Source organism: Zalophus californianus, chromosome 12 (assembly GCF_009762305.2).
Source record: "Zalophus californianus isolate mZalCal1 chromosome 12, mZalCal1.pri.v2, whole genome shotgun sequence".
In the NCBI taxonomy this organism is placed as follows: domain Eukaryota; kingdom Metazoa; phylum Chordata; class Mammalia; order Carnivora; family Otariidae; genus Zalophus; species Zalophus californianus.
The window spans coordinates 94,575,116-94,592,307 of record NC_045606.1 but is presented as its reverse complement, the minus strand read 5'-3'; the positions used below and the strand labels follow the sequence as shown (position 1 = coordinate 94,592,307).

Sequence of the window (17,192 nt, the reverse complement as noted above, 5' to 3'; positions counted from 1 at the left end):
TACCAAACTTTTTGATCTTTGCTAATCTGATAGGTGAAAACTTATATTTCAAAGTAGTCTTAATTTTCCTCTTGTTGTAAGTCAGTCTGAGCATCTTAAAAATTTTTGTTTTAGGTTTTAGAAAACAATCACCTTGAGAACTTAAAAGAATTGTCTAAGTTCCAAAATTGTCTAAGTTGCCAAAAATTCTGGTTTGATTTAGGGGTCAAGCTTGGACATTGGTATTTTCCAAAAATCTCTCCCAGAGATTTAACGTGTAGAATCACTGCTTTAGATGGAGCAAGGGGAGGAAGGCTCAGGTAACGGATGTCAAACATCCCAATGATTGTGCCCATGAAGCAAAAGAGAAAAATGAAAATCAGCCTTCTCTATTAAAAAAACACATCATGTAAAAGGATCAGGTTTGGGAGACAAAGGAGGTGGAGAGGGGTCTAGGTAAGGGAAAGGCAGAGCTGGTTGGACTGGGTGCTGTTGTACTCTGTGGGTGTCAGTCATGGAGTCTGCTCTTTTAGGTAAAGATGAACTTGAGGCTGAAGCCGCTTCCAAGCTCTTCTCAACCCAGGGTTGTCCTGAATCAGTAGAATGGAGTGTCCAGCAGGGTAGGCAGCCATGATGAATCTGCACACAATATTCCAGGAACTGTTGACATCAAAGGTGTTGGACATATAGAGAAATAGAGCAACTGCACTGAAAATGTAGAGAACAAGAAAGCAGCTGGTAGCTTTGATGGCCCCCATGTGAGCCTCCATGCTGGGGTCCCTGGAGCCAGTGGCATTGCTCTCCATGTGGAAGGTGTGTCTCTTGAGAGAGATGATCAGCAAGGTAGCTGAAAGGATGAACATGATCAGAGGAATGAAGATCCCCAGGTTATAGAGTAGAACCAGGTTGACCATATTGGTCTCAGGTGAAGTATTTTTTCTTAGTGGAGTTGGGGGAGGGGATAGAAGAATTGTTACAATACACAGTGTAGATGTCTTTAGAGAAGAGCCCACTGTAGCCCCAGGAAATAAACACTGAAAGCCACAGAAGCCGGGGCATCCATCTGGAAATTCTCCACTTCAGCTTGAGGAAAAGGGGGTGGGAGAAATCAACAATCTTCACGAAGTAGAAGAAACTGAGCCAGGCAGCAAACCAGAGGTTACAATGATTTAAGAACATGAAACTTACTTTGAACATGTCATATATATGGTCTTCATTATAAAAACGTGGGAATGTTGAGCTGAAGGTAATCTGTAGCATCATGAAGCTTTGGAGAGCTATTCTGGATACACTCAAGAAAAACAGGATTCTGCCACTTGTGGAAACTGCCTTATTTTTAGTCCATTCAGCTGCATTTATAGCCATAATGAACCCATTTGCAATGATACCAACGATGCATTCAGTGCCTATAATAGTTAAAATCGAGAGATGGTGACAATTCATTTTCTGGGGGATTGCAGGTTTCGGTCATCTTGAGTTGTTACCCCTCTTTGGTGTCTGGAGGAAAATGTCTCTCTAGCATTTGTTAGGCAGATCCTTGATAGCTCCCACTCTTCATGTCATAGGAGGAAGTCTTTGATGCATCATTTCCAAATTCACTCCATTTGTTTATCTCAGAATTCTTAGATCTAAATCTGGAAATGCAAATGATGGAAGGATTTGCTTTCTAATTCTCTTCCATGTCCGTTGTATTTGTTGGTGTTGGTTCAATTACAGGGCCCAGGGGAGGACTTGAGTAGACGCTTGTTTATAAACCACTAACATGGCATTGAGAGCCATGGCCTTGGCTAGAGCCAGTTAAGTTGAACATTTGCCCACCAAGTCACCATTTTTTTTAAAGATTTTATGTATTTATTTGAGAGAGAGAGAGAGAGAGATAGGGAGAGAGAACATGAGCTGGATGGAGGTGCCTAGGAAGAGGGAGAAGCAGACTCCCAGCTGAGCAGGGAGCCCGATGTGGGGCTCAATCCCAGGTCCCTGGGATCGTGACCTGAGCCGCAGTTAGACGCTTAATGACCGAGCCACCCAGGTGCCCCACCAAGTCACCATTTAACTTAGTTTCACTTGTGACCTCAGGGAACTGATTGAAAATAATAATAATAATAATAAATTCAAAGACATATAGAGATAGAGACATATTATGTCTGATTATGTGCTAGGCACTTTTCAAACGCTTTATATTATCACATTTAAGCCTCACAGCAACCCAATGAAGAACGTACTTTTTTATTTTTAAAGACTGTGCTTTTATTATCTACATTTTGCAGCTGAGGAAACTGAGGCCAAAGTCACACACCTAGAGAGAGACAGAGTTGGGATTCTAACCCCAGTTACCTGGTACCAGATTCTATGTTCTTCCCCATTATTTATACTTCCTGGACCTGTGGATCATTTTGTGTGTGCCAAAGACTAAATTCAGGGTTGTTTGTAACACTTTTTTTTCCCGATAGTCTTTTATGATGTCTTCACTATTTAAGGGAAGAATAATTGAGTTAAAAAAAAAAAAAGTAGCCCAGCTTTCTATCTGTGAGATTTTCTTTACTACTTACACAGAACCCTTCACTCCTGACACTTCTGGTCCCCACATGTGTGGGTTTTGGGGGTTTTTTTGTGTGTGTTTTTACCCATACCAAGCCATTCTGTGACACCAGCCGGGTGTCCTACGATTTAACTCAATTCGGACACTAACTACCAGGAGATAGCATCAGATCCCACGGGTTAAGGGATCAGTCCCACAAGACTGCCCCCACACCAGATGCCAATCACAAATCCAGGTTGTCACCTGTGCTCCTGACCTGTCAGCTGCAAATTAAAGGTTCCCATGGATTCCCTCCTCAGGTTCCATTAATTTGCCAGAGTGGCTCACAGAACTCAAGAAAACAGTTTACCAGTTTTATAATAAACTTTATAATAAAGTATATGATAAAGTCTACCAATGAATCTTCAGGTGGAAGAGATGAGGAGGGCAAGGTATGTGGCTTCCATCCCCTCTCCAGTGAACCTCACATGTTCACTAGAAGCTCTCTGAACCCAATCCTTTGGGATTTTTAGGGAGGCTTCATGCCATAGGCAGGACTGGTTAAATCGTTGGCCACTGGTGATTGTTTCTACTTCCAGCCCTTCTCTCCTTTCTGGAAATCAGGGGGTGGGACTGAAAGTTCCAAACCTCTAATCAGTGATTGGTCCTCCTGGCAACCACCCCAGTTTAGGTGTGGTCTGAAAGTCACATCATTAACATAACCAAAGACACCTCTATAATGCTTATGACTTCGGAAATTCCAAAGGTTTTAGGAGCTCTGCCAGGGAAACTCCAAGGGCTTTAGGAGCTCTGTGGGAGAAATGGGATGAAAGACCAAATGTATATTTTTTTCACAATATCACAATAGTAAGGCAAGAAGACTGTAATTTTTAAGAGATAGAAATTTTCTGCAAAACAAATTACTTGAGAGATAATAAACTTCTTTTACATATAAATGTTTAAACACATGCACTTTCATTTTAAAGAGAACACTAGGAAAAATGAAGGTTTAAGGTATTTAAAAAAAGAAAACCGCAGGCCCAAGATGGTGCCCCTTAAGCCAAGTTCCCAAACCAGGGCTTAATACTCAATCTAATTGCAATTTCAATCTCCCCCAGAAATATTGCCTTAACTGGTCAGTCAGGAATTTTCTGGTCAGCACTAAAGAAGTAATATGTTACTTGCTCTCTCCATCCCCCAAAGGAAGATGAAGTAATCTGCAAGGTCAGATCCTCTGCCCTTTCCCCTAAAACAAAGTGACCTTGCCCAGAGCAGTCTTTTCTTTCCCTCATAACTTCCTTGCTCCACCCTCCTTCCTATATGAACTTTCCGTTTTGTACAACTCTTCCAAGTGCCTCTGTACTTGCCAGGTGAGGTGTGGCCCGTTTCATCAATCATTTAATAAAGTCAGTTAGATCTTTAAATGTACTTGGTTGAATTTTGTTTTGTTAACAAAGGAAAAGTTCCCCATTCCTTTACAAGGTAGGCTAACCAACGTTGGGTAAAAAAAACACCCAAGTCACCCAATCTATTTTGGAATATTAAAACTAAAAGAGATGAAGGAAAGAGTCACTTTTATCTTGGGATGGTTGCTTCTGATTTTAAAATGTAAGCATAGGACAAATGATAAAATTGACTTCTCAACTCAGAGTAAATGGACTTTTATGAATGTACATAATCAATGATGATTCTAATAAAGAGAAGGTTGCTGAGTGAGATGTCTCTGAAAATCTTAATAACATTTGGTTTTCTTCTTACTTAAGGCTTCTTTTAAAAAAGTCAAAAAGCTTATAAAGGTTTTCTGGCCCGATGAACTGTTTTAGACAAGTTGTTACGAATTTTACCATCTCATTTTTAGGTCCCTACTTTTGAACTCCAAATATTTCCCTTGAAAAACAGTGTAATAAACAACTCTGCTTATTTCCACCCACTTGTACAAGTAGCTCAGGACCTCTGATATATTTTTTTTAAATGTTTTTAATTAATTTATTTTTTATTATGTTATGTTAATCACCATACATTACATCATTAGTTTTTGATGTAGTGTTCCATGATTCATTGTTTGCGTACATGGAACACCCAGTGCTCCATGCAGTACGTGCCCTCTTTAATACACATCACCAGGCTAAAAGACGCTTTTCTTGTCACTGACTCTTCCCCAACTCTGCTGACCCAGGCCTCTGACTGTCAGGGAGAAATGGGACAGCCTCTCTTAAGAGTTTGATAACTCTGCTCATCTGTTTACTCACCTCTGTGTCCTGTTCCCAGCTCTAGTCTGCAGGACCTGACCCCCTGGGAGGCAGCACAGATACTTGCTGATTAATGAATGACCATATCAATGGCCCTCAGCTCACATAAGTTCTTTGTAATGACTGGCATACAGAGAAGGACCTTCTACCACCCCATAAATGTTGAACTTTTGCAGGTCTGATGCCCAAATCAAGTGTGGGAGTGTGAACAGCAAGGTTGGGTGAGAGCACAGCAGTTCTCTGTGTTTCTGTGAAACACAGGTAGGAGATGGAGAGGCTAGGGGAACAGGATAGAGGAAGGGGACAAGACCTCAGCCGGCAGCTAAACTTCCCAGTGTCGGGGTGCTGTGCGGAGGCAGTGGGCAGGAGCAGGGGCCGCAGCCCCCATTCATCAGAGGCACTTCATAAGAGGCTCTGTTTGTCACAGCTTATGGCAAGGTTGCTTCCCGCAATGGAAAGAATGTTGTAGATAGGAACTCCCAGGGGAAGTCTGAAGTGGGATGAGGTGACCTTTCTAGGAGAAGAGATGATTTTTTAAAGTAGAGTCAGTAGAACCTGAATGACATACCCAGTTTGCTAAATATATCCAAGTGTATATCTAACCAAAGAAAACTCAAGAAGACTTTGAACCATTAAGGACAGAGAAAATGGCTTTAAAAAAGTTCAGTTTATTTGGTATATTTTTAACTTATTATTTTGAAATAGTTTTTGACATAGAGATGTGTTGTAAAGATAGTATAGAGAATTCCCATATACCCTTCACCCAGCTGCCCCTAATGCTTACATCTGACATAACCATGGCACAATGACCAAAACTAAGAAGTTAGCACTGTTACAATACTAGTAGCTAAACTGTGGGCTTTATTTGGATTTTTCCAGTTTTCCACTAATGTCCTTTTCCTGTTCCAAGATCCAATCTAGAATACCATGTTGCATTTAATCATCGTGTATCTTTAGTCTTTTTCAATCTGTAATAGATTCTTGGTCTTTCCTTTTCTTTCATGACCATGGCCATTTTGAAGAGTACTGGCCAGGTATTTTGTAGAGTAGTCCCTGGCTTGGGTTTCTCTCATGTTTTCTCATGATTAGATTGGAGTTATGGATTTGGGGGAATACTCCAAAGGTGAGGTACCCTTCTCATTGCCGGGGGTACCAATGTCTTATTAGTGGTGATGGGAAACTTGAGCATCCTTGGTTAAGATGACATCTATCTGCCAGTTTTCTCCACCATTAAGTTCCTTTTTATTTTTTTTCCCCTTTCATAATCTCTTCATTTGAAGTGAGTCACTGAATCTAGACCATACTCAAGGGGAGAGGAATTAAACTTTGCTTTCTGGAAGAAGGAATCTCAAAGAATTTGTGGACATAATTAAAACCTCCACAGTAATATTCTGGAAGAGATACTTTGAAGCTGTGCAAATATCTTGCTTTTCCTCAAACCTTTCTCCACTAATGTCAGCATTCTTTAACAGATGTTGACTGCAACAATTACATTGCTGTGCTGTTCTAATTTTTTATTTTCTTCATTCCTTTTACTTATATTAATTAGAAATCTTCTGTAAGGAAGAGTTCTTTTTTCCCATCATTTATTTATTTAATCAAACATTAATTTGCATTAGTATATACTCATGGATTTTAGATTTATTCTGTTACAATCTAATATTTATTTATAATGTTGCTCAAATTGTTCAACCTTTGGTCATTGGAAACTCTTTCATGGTGGCTCTTATGTCTTTGATATGACTCCATTTTTATTTTTATTTCCTTTCAGGCATTATGGGATGCTCCAGTCATCCTGCCCCAACCCTAGAATTATCTGTGTCTCCCCAGCCCAATCCCAAAGTCCTTAGCAACCACTAATTTGTTTTTTGTCCCAATCCTTCTGCTCTTTCCAGATGACATGTAAATGGATTCATACAGTATGTAGCCTTTTGGGTCTGACTTCTTTTATTTTGCAAAATGTATTTAAGATTTAACCATTTAAATGAATTTACAGTTCAGCCACTTTTACTGTTGAGTAGTATTACATTGTATGGATATATCAGTTTGTTTATCCATTCTCTTATAAAGACATCTGAGTCACTTCCAGTTTTTGGCAATGATGAATAAACTCCTATAAACATTCACATGCAACATCTTCATTTCACTTGGGCAAAGTCCTAGAAATAGGGTATCTGGGTTGTACAGTAAGCACTTAACTTTCAAAGAAACTGCTGAACTATTTTGCAGAGTAGTTGTACTGTTTTTCTTTTCTTTCTTTCCTTTTTTTTTTTAAGATTTATTTATTTATTTGAGAGAGAGTGTGCAAGCGGGGGGAGGGGGTGAAGGGTAGAGGGAGGGAGAGAATCTCAAGCAGACTCCCTGCTGAGTGTGGAGGCTGACGTGGACCTCAATCCCACAACCCTGAGATCATGGCCTGAGCCAAAATCGAAGAGTCTGATGCTGAACTGACTGAGCCACCCAGGCACCCCCCGTTTTTCATTTTTACCAGCAATGTGTGAGTTTTAACTGCTCTGCATCTTAACTAGCACCTAGCATTGTTGGTGTTATGTGTGCAGAGCTTTGTTTGTTTTGGGTTCTTTTTAGTCATTTTAGATGTGTAGTATTTCATTGTGATTTTGATTTGCATTTACCTAATGACTAGTGACATTGACCATCTGTTTATATACTAATTAGACATAAGTATGTCTTCTTTGGTAAAGTGTTTATAGATTTTTGTCTATTTTTAAAATCTAGTTGCTTGCTTATTGTTGAATTTTAAAAATTCTTTATATATTGTAGTTACAAGTCCTTTATCACCTAAATGCTTTGCAAATATTTTCTCTTAGTCCATGGCTTGTCTTTTCATTCTCTTAACAATATCTTTTACAGAAGGAAAGTTTGATATTTTGATAAGTTTCAATTTATCAATTTTTCTTTAATGGATTGTGCTTTTGCTGTAATATTAAACAACTCTGCCAGACCCAAGGCCACAAAAACTTGCTCTTGTTTTCTTTGAGAAGTTGTATCATTTGATCTTTTATATTTAGGTCCATGATCCATTTCAATTTAACTTTTGTATAAGGTGAGAAGAATTTGTCGAGGTATTTTGTTTTGTTTTGCATATGGATAACAATTGTTCCAGAACCATTTGTTGATAGAAATGTCCTTTCTTCATTGAATTGCCTTGGCACCCTGGTCAAAAATCAGTTGTCTATATTTGCGTGGGTCTACTTTGCAACTGTCTCTTCTGTTCCATTGATCTATGTGCCTATCCTTTTGTGACTAACACACTCTACCAGTTATTGTAACTGTTTAATAAGTTTTGAAATTGGATAGTGTGAATCCTCCAAATTTGTTCATGCTTTTCAGAGTTGTTCTGCTCTAAGTGGAGGCTCTGGGAAAAAAAAATAAAAAAACTTTGAGCAGATTGTTTTCCGCAGTCACTATCATGGCATTTTCTTCCTTTGGTTTCTGTTTCCTGCCACAGAAACTGCCACATTTTCATTCTTCTTTTGGATTGAAGTAAAGAGCATTCTCTTCTTTCTTTATTTAAAAAAAAAATGTTTTTTTTTCATCAGGGGTGCCTGGCTGGGTCAGTTGGTGGAGTGTGCAGCTCTTGATCTTGGGGTTGTGGGTTTGAGCCCCATGTTGGGTGTAGAGATTACCTAAAAATAAAATCTTTAAGGGGCGCCTGGGTGGCTCAGATGGTTAAGCATCTGCCTTAGGTTCAGGTCATGATCCCAGGGTCCTGGGATCGAGCCCCACATCGGGCTCCTGGCTCAACGGGGAGCTTGCTTCTCCCTCTCCCTCTGCCTCTCCCCCTGCTCATGCTCTCTCTCTTTCTGTATCTCTGTGTCTCAAATGAATAAATAAAATCTTAAAAAATATATAATAAAATCTTTAAAAAAAACTTTATCATCCCAAATCCAGAGGCAAATGATAATCTGTCCTTGAAGGTCTTATAATATCATCCAGGTTTGCATTTCACATTTATTACATTCTAGAGATCCCCGTGGTTGATTTTGTTAAGATTGTTTTGTGTTGTTCATGGCACAATTACCTTTCATCATGTAGTAAGCTCTGAGCTTCTTTTCTCCCCAGTGTGCATGCTTATGACTCTCCTTACTTGTAGGAATTCCATGAAAATATACTATGTGGTCAATTATAGTTTTGATATTAATAATTTTTTTGTATGAAAAATATAGAATATTTTAAATAAAAATAAAAAAGACTCAATCTTGCAACTTAGAGATGACTATTGTATTAAGTATTTTGCATTTATCTAATTTCTACATATTTCATTTTAAAATTATTTGTAAAAGCAGTGAAAGAATAATAAGCATTCTGCCCTTTAGTTTTCTCACAAATGTAGAGAACAAACTGGTGGTTGCCAGAAGGAAGAGGGTAGGGGCTTGGGTGAAATAGATGAGGGGATTAAAAGGTATAAACTTCCACTTATAAAATAAATAAGTCACAGAGATGAAAAGTACAGCATAGGGAATATAGTCAATAATATTGTAATAATGTTATATGGTGACAGATGGTGACTGCCCTTATCATGGTGAACATTAAGTAATGTGCAGACTAGTCAAATCACTATGTTGTACCCCCAAAACTAATATACCATTGTATATCAACTATACGTAAAAGCAACAAGAACAACAGCAACAACAAACCCTTCAGTTGTATTTTATACTTGGTTCATATTTGCTCTTAAAAAAATCTTCTTGACATTTTATGGTTTTTATTTTTTATTTTTTTTTTAGATTTTATTTATTTGAGAGAAACAGAGATAGTGAGAGAGAGAGCGCAAGTGGGGAGGAGAGGGAGAAGCAGGCTCCCCACAGAGCAGGGAGCCAGATGCGGGACTCGATCCCAGGACCCTGGGATCATGACCTGAGTCGAAGGCAGACGCCCAACCGACTGAGCCACCCAGGCGCCCAACATTTTATGGTTTTTAAAAAGCAATTAACCTAACACCATTTTTCACTTAATAACAACAACAGCAATAGTACACAGATAGGAGTTTACACAAGATAGGAGTTTAGTCTGGAAATAAGTGATCTGTGACTGACATGGTAACTTCACTTTACTGAGTCCTCAGGGACAGGTTCTTTGAGCTCATTGCTCCACTCTCTTTGGGATGTGGCGCTCAGCCTCAGATTCAAGACGGTGACAAATTCAGGGAGGTAGCGTGGAAGAGGGGCAAAAGAAGGTGATGAAACAAAATAGCAGTTCTTGCATACCGTTGGCTGACTGGAGTCATACTGCAGCATTTACCCACAAAGGAGGCTTGGAAATGCAATCTGTTTTTATGTAGTAGTGTCTGATTGAAAGTTCTATTATATTGGATAAAGAGGAATTCTTTTTTTGGGGGGGTGGGGCAGCAGGGTGGACATTTGATTACAAATTCAATTTTTTAAAAAAAATAGTGACGTGGTTAATTAGTTTGTCAATTTTGGGAAGGGGGACTAATTTTAATTATTTTTTTTCTAGAAAAATTTCTATTTCATGTAGGTTTTCAACTTTATTTAGCATAATATTACACATATGAGTTTGGAGTAGATTCCCATTATTTATTCTGTAGTTATTGCATCTTTTTTTCTTTTTCTAATATTGTCTGTGCCTTCTCTCATTGTTTCTAATTAGAGATTTGCTTATTTTACTAGAGTTCCCACCCCTTACACTGAAGATTCAGTTGTGGGTTTTATTTATCTTTCATTATTTCTTTTATTTCTGTTGCATTAATTTCTTCACTTACTTTAATATAAGTTTACATCTTCCTTTAGTTTTATTTTGTCATTTTTTTTTTAAAGATTTTATTTATTTGACAGAGAGAGACACAGCGAGAGAGGGTACACAAGCAGGGGGAGTGGGAGAGGGAGAAGCAGGCTTCCCGTGGAGCAGGGAGCCCGATGTGGGGCTCGATCCCAGGACCCTGAGATCATGACCTGAGCCGAAGGCAGACGCTTAACGACTGAGCCACCCAGGCACCCCACTTTTTTTATTCTGGATCAAAACAAACTGATTTTCAATTTTTCTTTTTTTTTTTTTAAAGAAAGAAGTATATACATGTACTGCTAAATACCATGTTACAGGAACACTGTCAAATTTGATATGTAGTACTTCTGTTGTAATATGTTTCTAACTATTTCGTTAACCTCCCTTACGATTTCCTTTTGAAGAATTTTTTTGAATGGATAAAACATGCACATACTAATACATTTTTTTGAGCACATATTATATACCAGGCACTTGGGATACAGAAGTGAAACACAGGATCCTACCTCAAGAAACTCTACTAAAGATTAGTGCTCATGGGTATTATAATTGTAAAAGGTATTTGTTCTCAATGGCATAGTATTTTGGATGTTAAGTAGGTCTCTGAGGCAGCCTGGATGTTTAATAATCAAGCTGACCACAATGGTTAAGCAAAGGGCTTGGGTGAATGAGGCCAAGATTAGTGTCCAGTATGGGTGGTCTATATGGGGCACCTGGGTGGCTCAGTTGGTTAAGCTTCTGGGGTTAAGCTTCAGATTTCGGCTGGAGTTGTGATTTCTGGGTCATGGGATCAGGCCCTGCATCAGGCTCTGAGCTCAGTGGGGAGTCTGCTGGAGATTCTCTTTCTCCCTCTCCCTCTGCCCCTCACCCTGTTCACACACACTCTTTCTCTCTCTCTCTCTCTGAAATAAATAAATAAATCTTTAAAAATAAATAAAAGTAAATCAGCCTCTCTTTGTTCCTGGTATAGCTCATCTCAGTTACTGATTTTATAAAGGGTTACCTTGACACAGGAAAAAAATAATGCAACTAAGTCAAATATTTCTAAATAGTTTTTATTTTATCTATTAGAAAAAAAACTCCTTGTTTCCTTTCCCCTCCACATCTTATTTCCACTTATATCGTTCCTTTGCAAGTAATTTACGTCTCTTTCTCTGGAGTCATAAAATACCTTTGCTTTGTCCACAGTATCCTGAATTTTCATGATAATGTCTTTTGTTGGATGTCTGTTTTACCCACTAGAATGGGATTTCAATCTGGAAAACCATATCTTCCAACTTGGGCCATATATCAATCATTAATTTAATGATTCCTTTTACTTTTTTTTCCTCTCTTCTTTCATTTCTGAATTCCTCATGTTCATTGTCAGACTTTAACATTTTTTCATCTCTTTAGCATTTTGTTCTAATTTCTGAGAGATTTCTTTGACTTTGTTTTCCAGTCATTCCACTGAATGTTTCATTTCTACTATCATATTTTAAACTTCCATATGTCCCTCCCCTCTAGTGTTCCTTTTTAATAATGCCCTGCTCTTGCTACATGCATAAAGGAATTTTTTAATTGTCTTCTCAAGTTTCCATCTTCTGACATACTATTTCCTCTAAGTTAATGCTTCCCTTTGATTTGGTTATGTATTTCTTGGTAAAGACTTTCAGCCGCCCTCTATGAGTCTTTGGATGATTATTTCTATATGAGTGAGGTTCTCTTAGCTTTTGGATGTCTGAATATGTTTTTATTTTGCTCTTATTTTAATAAGAATTTCACTAGGTAAAAAATTCTACTTTGACAGCTATTTTCTCTTAGCACTTTGAATATTTTGATTTGTTAGCTTCTCATTTCTGGTATTTATTATTGTTGATGAGAAATACACTGTCATTCTTTAGTATTACCCTTTTTCATTGTATCTCTGAGAGTTTTAAGATTATCTTTTTCAATTTCCTGTATTTTTCTACTATGTGTCTAGTTTGGACAATTATTATTATTGTTGTTGTTTTAAAATTTGTCTTGCTTGGCATTCAGAAAGGGCTCCAGATATGATATTTTATGTATATTTTAAAACTGGGAAACTTTTAGTAATAATATCTTTAAATACTGTCTTTCAGACTTTTCCTTTATTCTCCTCACATGGAATTCCTATTAAACCTGGTTTCTCTCTCTGTCTTTTGTTTTTTTTTAAGAGTTTTTTTTTTTAACTTTATTTATTTGACAGAGAGAGAGAGCACAAGCAGGGGCGAGCGGCAGATGAGAGGGAGAAGCAGGCCCCCCGCTGGGCAGGGAGCCAGATGCAGGGCTTGATCCCAGGACCACAAGTTCATGACCTGAGCCGAAGGTAGATGCTTAACTGACTGAGCCACCCAGGTGCCCCTAAGCCTGGTTTCTCTTTACAGTTATTAATATGTTTTTAATATGTTTTTTAATGTGGTTTTAATATATTTGTCTCCTTATTCTGCATTCCATTTAGGGTATCCATGTAATTTATCATGCAAATGAGATACTTTTGGGAGTGCAAAAGGACACTACAATGATTGAACTTATGTAATTAGTAAATATGAATTTATTAGCTGAAAATTTTTATTATTTGTCAGTAGACTGATAAAATAGATCTGTTCCAAAATTATTTTAAAAAGTGGTGCACTGTTGGTGGGAATGTAAATTGGTGCAACCACTGTAGAAAATAGTATGGAGGTTTCTCAAAAAATTAAAAATAGAAATACCATATGATCCAGTAATTCCACTGCTGGGTATTTACCAAAGAAAATGAAAACACTAATTTGAAAACATATATGTATTCTTATGTTTACTGAAGCATTATTTATAATAGCCAAGATATCTGTCAAGGGATGGATAAAGAAATTGTGATATATATATCATATATATGTGATATATATAACATATATGTGATATATGTAATGGAATATATATTATACACACACACACAATGGAATATTATGCAGCCATAAAAAGAATGAAATCTTGTCATTTGTGACAACATGGATGGACCCAGAAGGTATTATGTTAAGTGAAATAAGTCAGTCAGAGAAAGACAAATACCATATGATTTCACTTATGTGTGGAATCTAAAAAATAAGACAAAACAGAAACAGACTCACAAATACAGAGACCAAACTAGTGGTTGTCAGAGGGGCAAAAGGATGGGTGAAATAGATGAAGGGGATTAAGAGGTACAAGCTTCCAGTTATAAAACAAATTAGTCAAGAGGATAAAAAGTATAGCATCCAGAATGTAGTCAAGAATATGGTGATAATTTTATACGGTGACAGATGGTCACTGTACTTATCATGGTAAGCATTGCATGGTGATTAGAATTGTCAAATCATTTTGTTGTACACCTGTACTAATATGACATTGCATGTCAGCTATATTTCAATTAAGGTTTTCTAAAAACCATATATCCTTTTTAAAAAATTTAAATTCAATTGGCCAACATATAGTACATCATTAGTTTCAGATGTAGTATTCAATAGTTTATCAGTTGCATATAACACCCAATGCTCATCACATTGTGTGCCCTACTTAATGCCCATCACCCAGTTTTACCGCATATCCCCCTTCCCCTCCAGCAATCCTGTTTGTTTCCTATAGTTAAGAGTCTCTCATGGTTTTTCTCCCTCTCTGATGACTTCCCCTTCAGTTTTCCCTCCCTCACCTTATGATCCTCTGTGCTGTTTCTTATATTCCACATATGAGTGAAACCATATGATAATTGTCTTTTTCTGACTTATTTCACTCAGCATAATACCCTCCAGTTCCATCCACATCAATGTAAATGGTAAATATTCATCCCTTCTGATGGCTGATCCCTTCCATTGTGTGTGTGTATATATATATATATATATATATATATATATATATATACCACATCTTCTTTATCCATTCATCTGTCAATGGACATCTCAGCTCTTTCCACAGTTCGGCTATTGTGGACATTGCTGCTATTAACATTGGGGAGCAGGTGCCCCTTTGGATCATTCCATTTCTATCTTTGGGGTAAGTACCTAGTAGTGCAATTTCTCAGTCTTAGGGTAGCTGTATTTTTAACTTCTTGAGGAACCTCCATACTGTTTTCCAGAGTGGCTGCACCAGCTTGCATTCCCACCAACAGTGTAAGAGGGTTCCCCTTTCTCCACATCCTCGCCAACATTTGTTGTTTCCTGTCTTGTTAATTTTAGCCATTCTGACCAGTGTAAGGTGGTATCTCATTGTGGTTTCGATTTGTATTTCCCTGATGGCAAGTGATGTGGAGCATTTTTTCATGTGCCCATTGGCCATTTGTATGTCTTTGGAGAAATGTCTGTAAATGTCTTCTGCCCATTTCTTGACTGGATTATCTGTAAAAACCATATACCCTTGATCTCTAGAGAAAAAGGAAACCACTTTCTTGTACTGACTAACTGAACATTAAAAATAATACAAACAGACAACTTTTCTGTTACAAATTCATGTACTTTAATGAGCTTATTAGTCACATTTATTTCCAATGCCGTATAACTGCTTTTTAACAGTTTTGTTAAATACATACTGTTATATACTGTTAAAAACAGTATATGTTTTTAACACCTCTTATTATCTCTCTTATCTTCATAAAATTTCCTGAAATGTTATTCATAGTTGCATTTTATGGCTAATACATTTGAAATTGTCGACACCTTCAATGGACTATTTATTAAGAAAATAGTCTTTACAGGTGTTGAGATAATTAGTACATGCTGAGAAAATTCTGTTAAACAGATGATATTCTCTGGTGCCTGGGTGGCTCAGTCAGTTAAGCGACTGCTTTCGGCTCAGGTCATGATCCCAGGGTCTTGGGATCAAGCCCTGCATCGGGCTTCCTCCTCAGTGGGGAGCCTGATTCTCCTTCTTCCTCTGCCACTCCCCCTGCTTGTGCTCTCTCTCAAATAAATAAATAAAATCGTAAAAAAAAAAGATGATATTCTCAATTCTAACTTTTCTGGTACTAACTTATGTAAATGTTTTAGCTACCATTCAGAAAAACTTTCTTCAAAATATTTTGTAAGACAAAATTCAAATACATTTTCCCTGTCCATGATCCTTCTGAATATTTCACTGATTTTAAATGCTGCATAATTCTCAATTTTATTTCATTGTAACATTATAATACAGAATATGCATTTACCCAATCAAAAATAATATGTAAGCATTGCATGGTGATTAGAAGTATTCATGGTTTATTTTGTTCAGTGTCTTTTTCTTTCTATCCTTACTTGTGAAGGGATAAATGTCAATGTTTTCCTACTTATGAGTTGTTTTTCAATCATTGTGGTTTACTGAAAGTTTTAAAAAGTGGTTTTTGCTCCATTTGCTTAAAAATTGGATTACACTTTTCTCTCTGATTCTACATAAAATGTGGAGTAGTCCCCCCTTATCAGTGGGGTATGTTTCAAGACCCTCAGTGGATGCCTGACACTGCAGATAGTACCAAATATACTATGATTTTTCCTATACATCTAGACCTATGATAAAGTCTAATTTATAAATTAGTCACAGCAAGAGATTACCACTAATAACTAATAATAAAATAGAACAATTATAACAATGTACTGTAATAAAAGTTATATTGAATTTGAACATATTGAATAAAAGTTATATGAATCTGGTCTCTTTTCTCAGAATATCTTCTTGTACTATACTCACCCTTTTTCTTCTTGTGATGTGAGAGGATAAAACGCCTACATGATGAGATGAAAGTGAGGTGAATAACATAAGATTGTGACACAGTGTTAGGCTACTCTTGACTTTATGACAATGTTGTCAGACTTTGGTTGCCCAAAAGTGTGTAAATGAAACCACAGAAAGTGAAAATGAGGCTAAGGGCAGGCAACTGTAATCAAAATTTACAGGAATTGTTGACCAAAATTTTCGATATAATTGTAGGCAAGTTAAGTCATTTATAAAACAGTTCTTCAAAGATTTGAACTTATCTAAAGTATGATTAACGAGAAGAAGCAATGGGAGAAAGTGTGTATTGCCATGCAACAAATATAGGAGTGCATCTTTTTGAATTAGTGTTTTCATATTGTTTGGATAAATATCCAGTAGTGGAATTACTGGATCATATAGTAATTCTATTAAGTTCTTGAGGACCCTCCATACTGTTTTCCACAGTGGCTGCACCAGATTGCATTCCCACCAACAGTGCACGAGGGTTTCTTTTTCTCCACATCCTCGCCAACACTTGTTGTTTCTTGTGTTTTTTGATTTTATCCATTCTGACAAGTGTGAGGTGATACCTCATTTGATTTGCATTTCTCTGATGATGAGTGATGTTGAATATCTCTTCATGTGTCTTTGGCCACCTGTGTGTCTTCTTTGGAGAAATGTCTGTTCATGTCTTATTTCCATTTTTTAATTGGATTATTATTTATGTTTGGTGTTGAGTTTTGTTAAGTTCTTTATATATTTTGGATACTAACCCCTTATCAGATATGTCATTTGTAAATATCTTCTGCCATTCAGAAGGTTGCCTTTTTGTTTTGTCAGTAGTTTCCTTTGTTGTGCAGAAGCTTTTTATTTTGGTGTAGTCCCAATAGTTTATTTTTGCTTTTGCTCCCCTTGCCTCAGGAGACATACCTAAAATATGTTGCTACAGCTGATGTCAGAGAAATTACTGCCTGTGCTCTCTTCTAGGATCATTATGGTTTCAG

The 17,192-nt window shown here is 37.2% G+C and overlaps 1 protein-coding gene across 1 annotated transcript; it reads right to left on the bottom strand.

Annotated features, from left to right (window-relative positions):
• Nucleotides 1-491: 491 nt before the first annotated feature.
• LOC113911243 (taste receptor type 2 member 39-like) lies at nt 492-1,450 on the bottom strand. Its single transcript, XM_027573583.1, is given in 3 exon segments — nt 492-902; nt 904-1,408; nt 1,410-1,450. Coding segments are annotated over 3 exon segments (957 nt in total).
• Between the last annotated feature and the right edge of the window lie 15,742 nt (nt 1,451-17,192).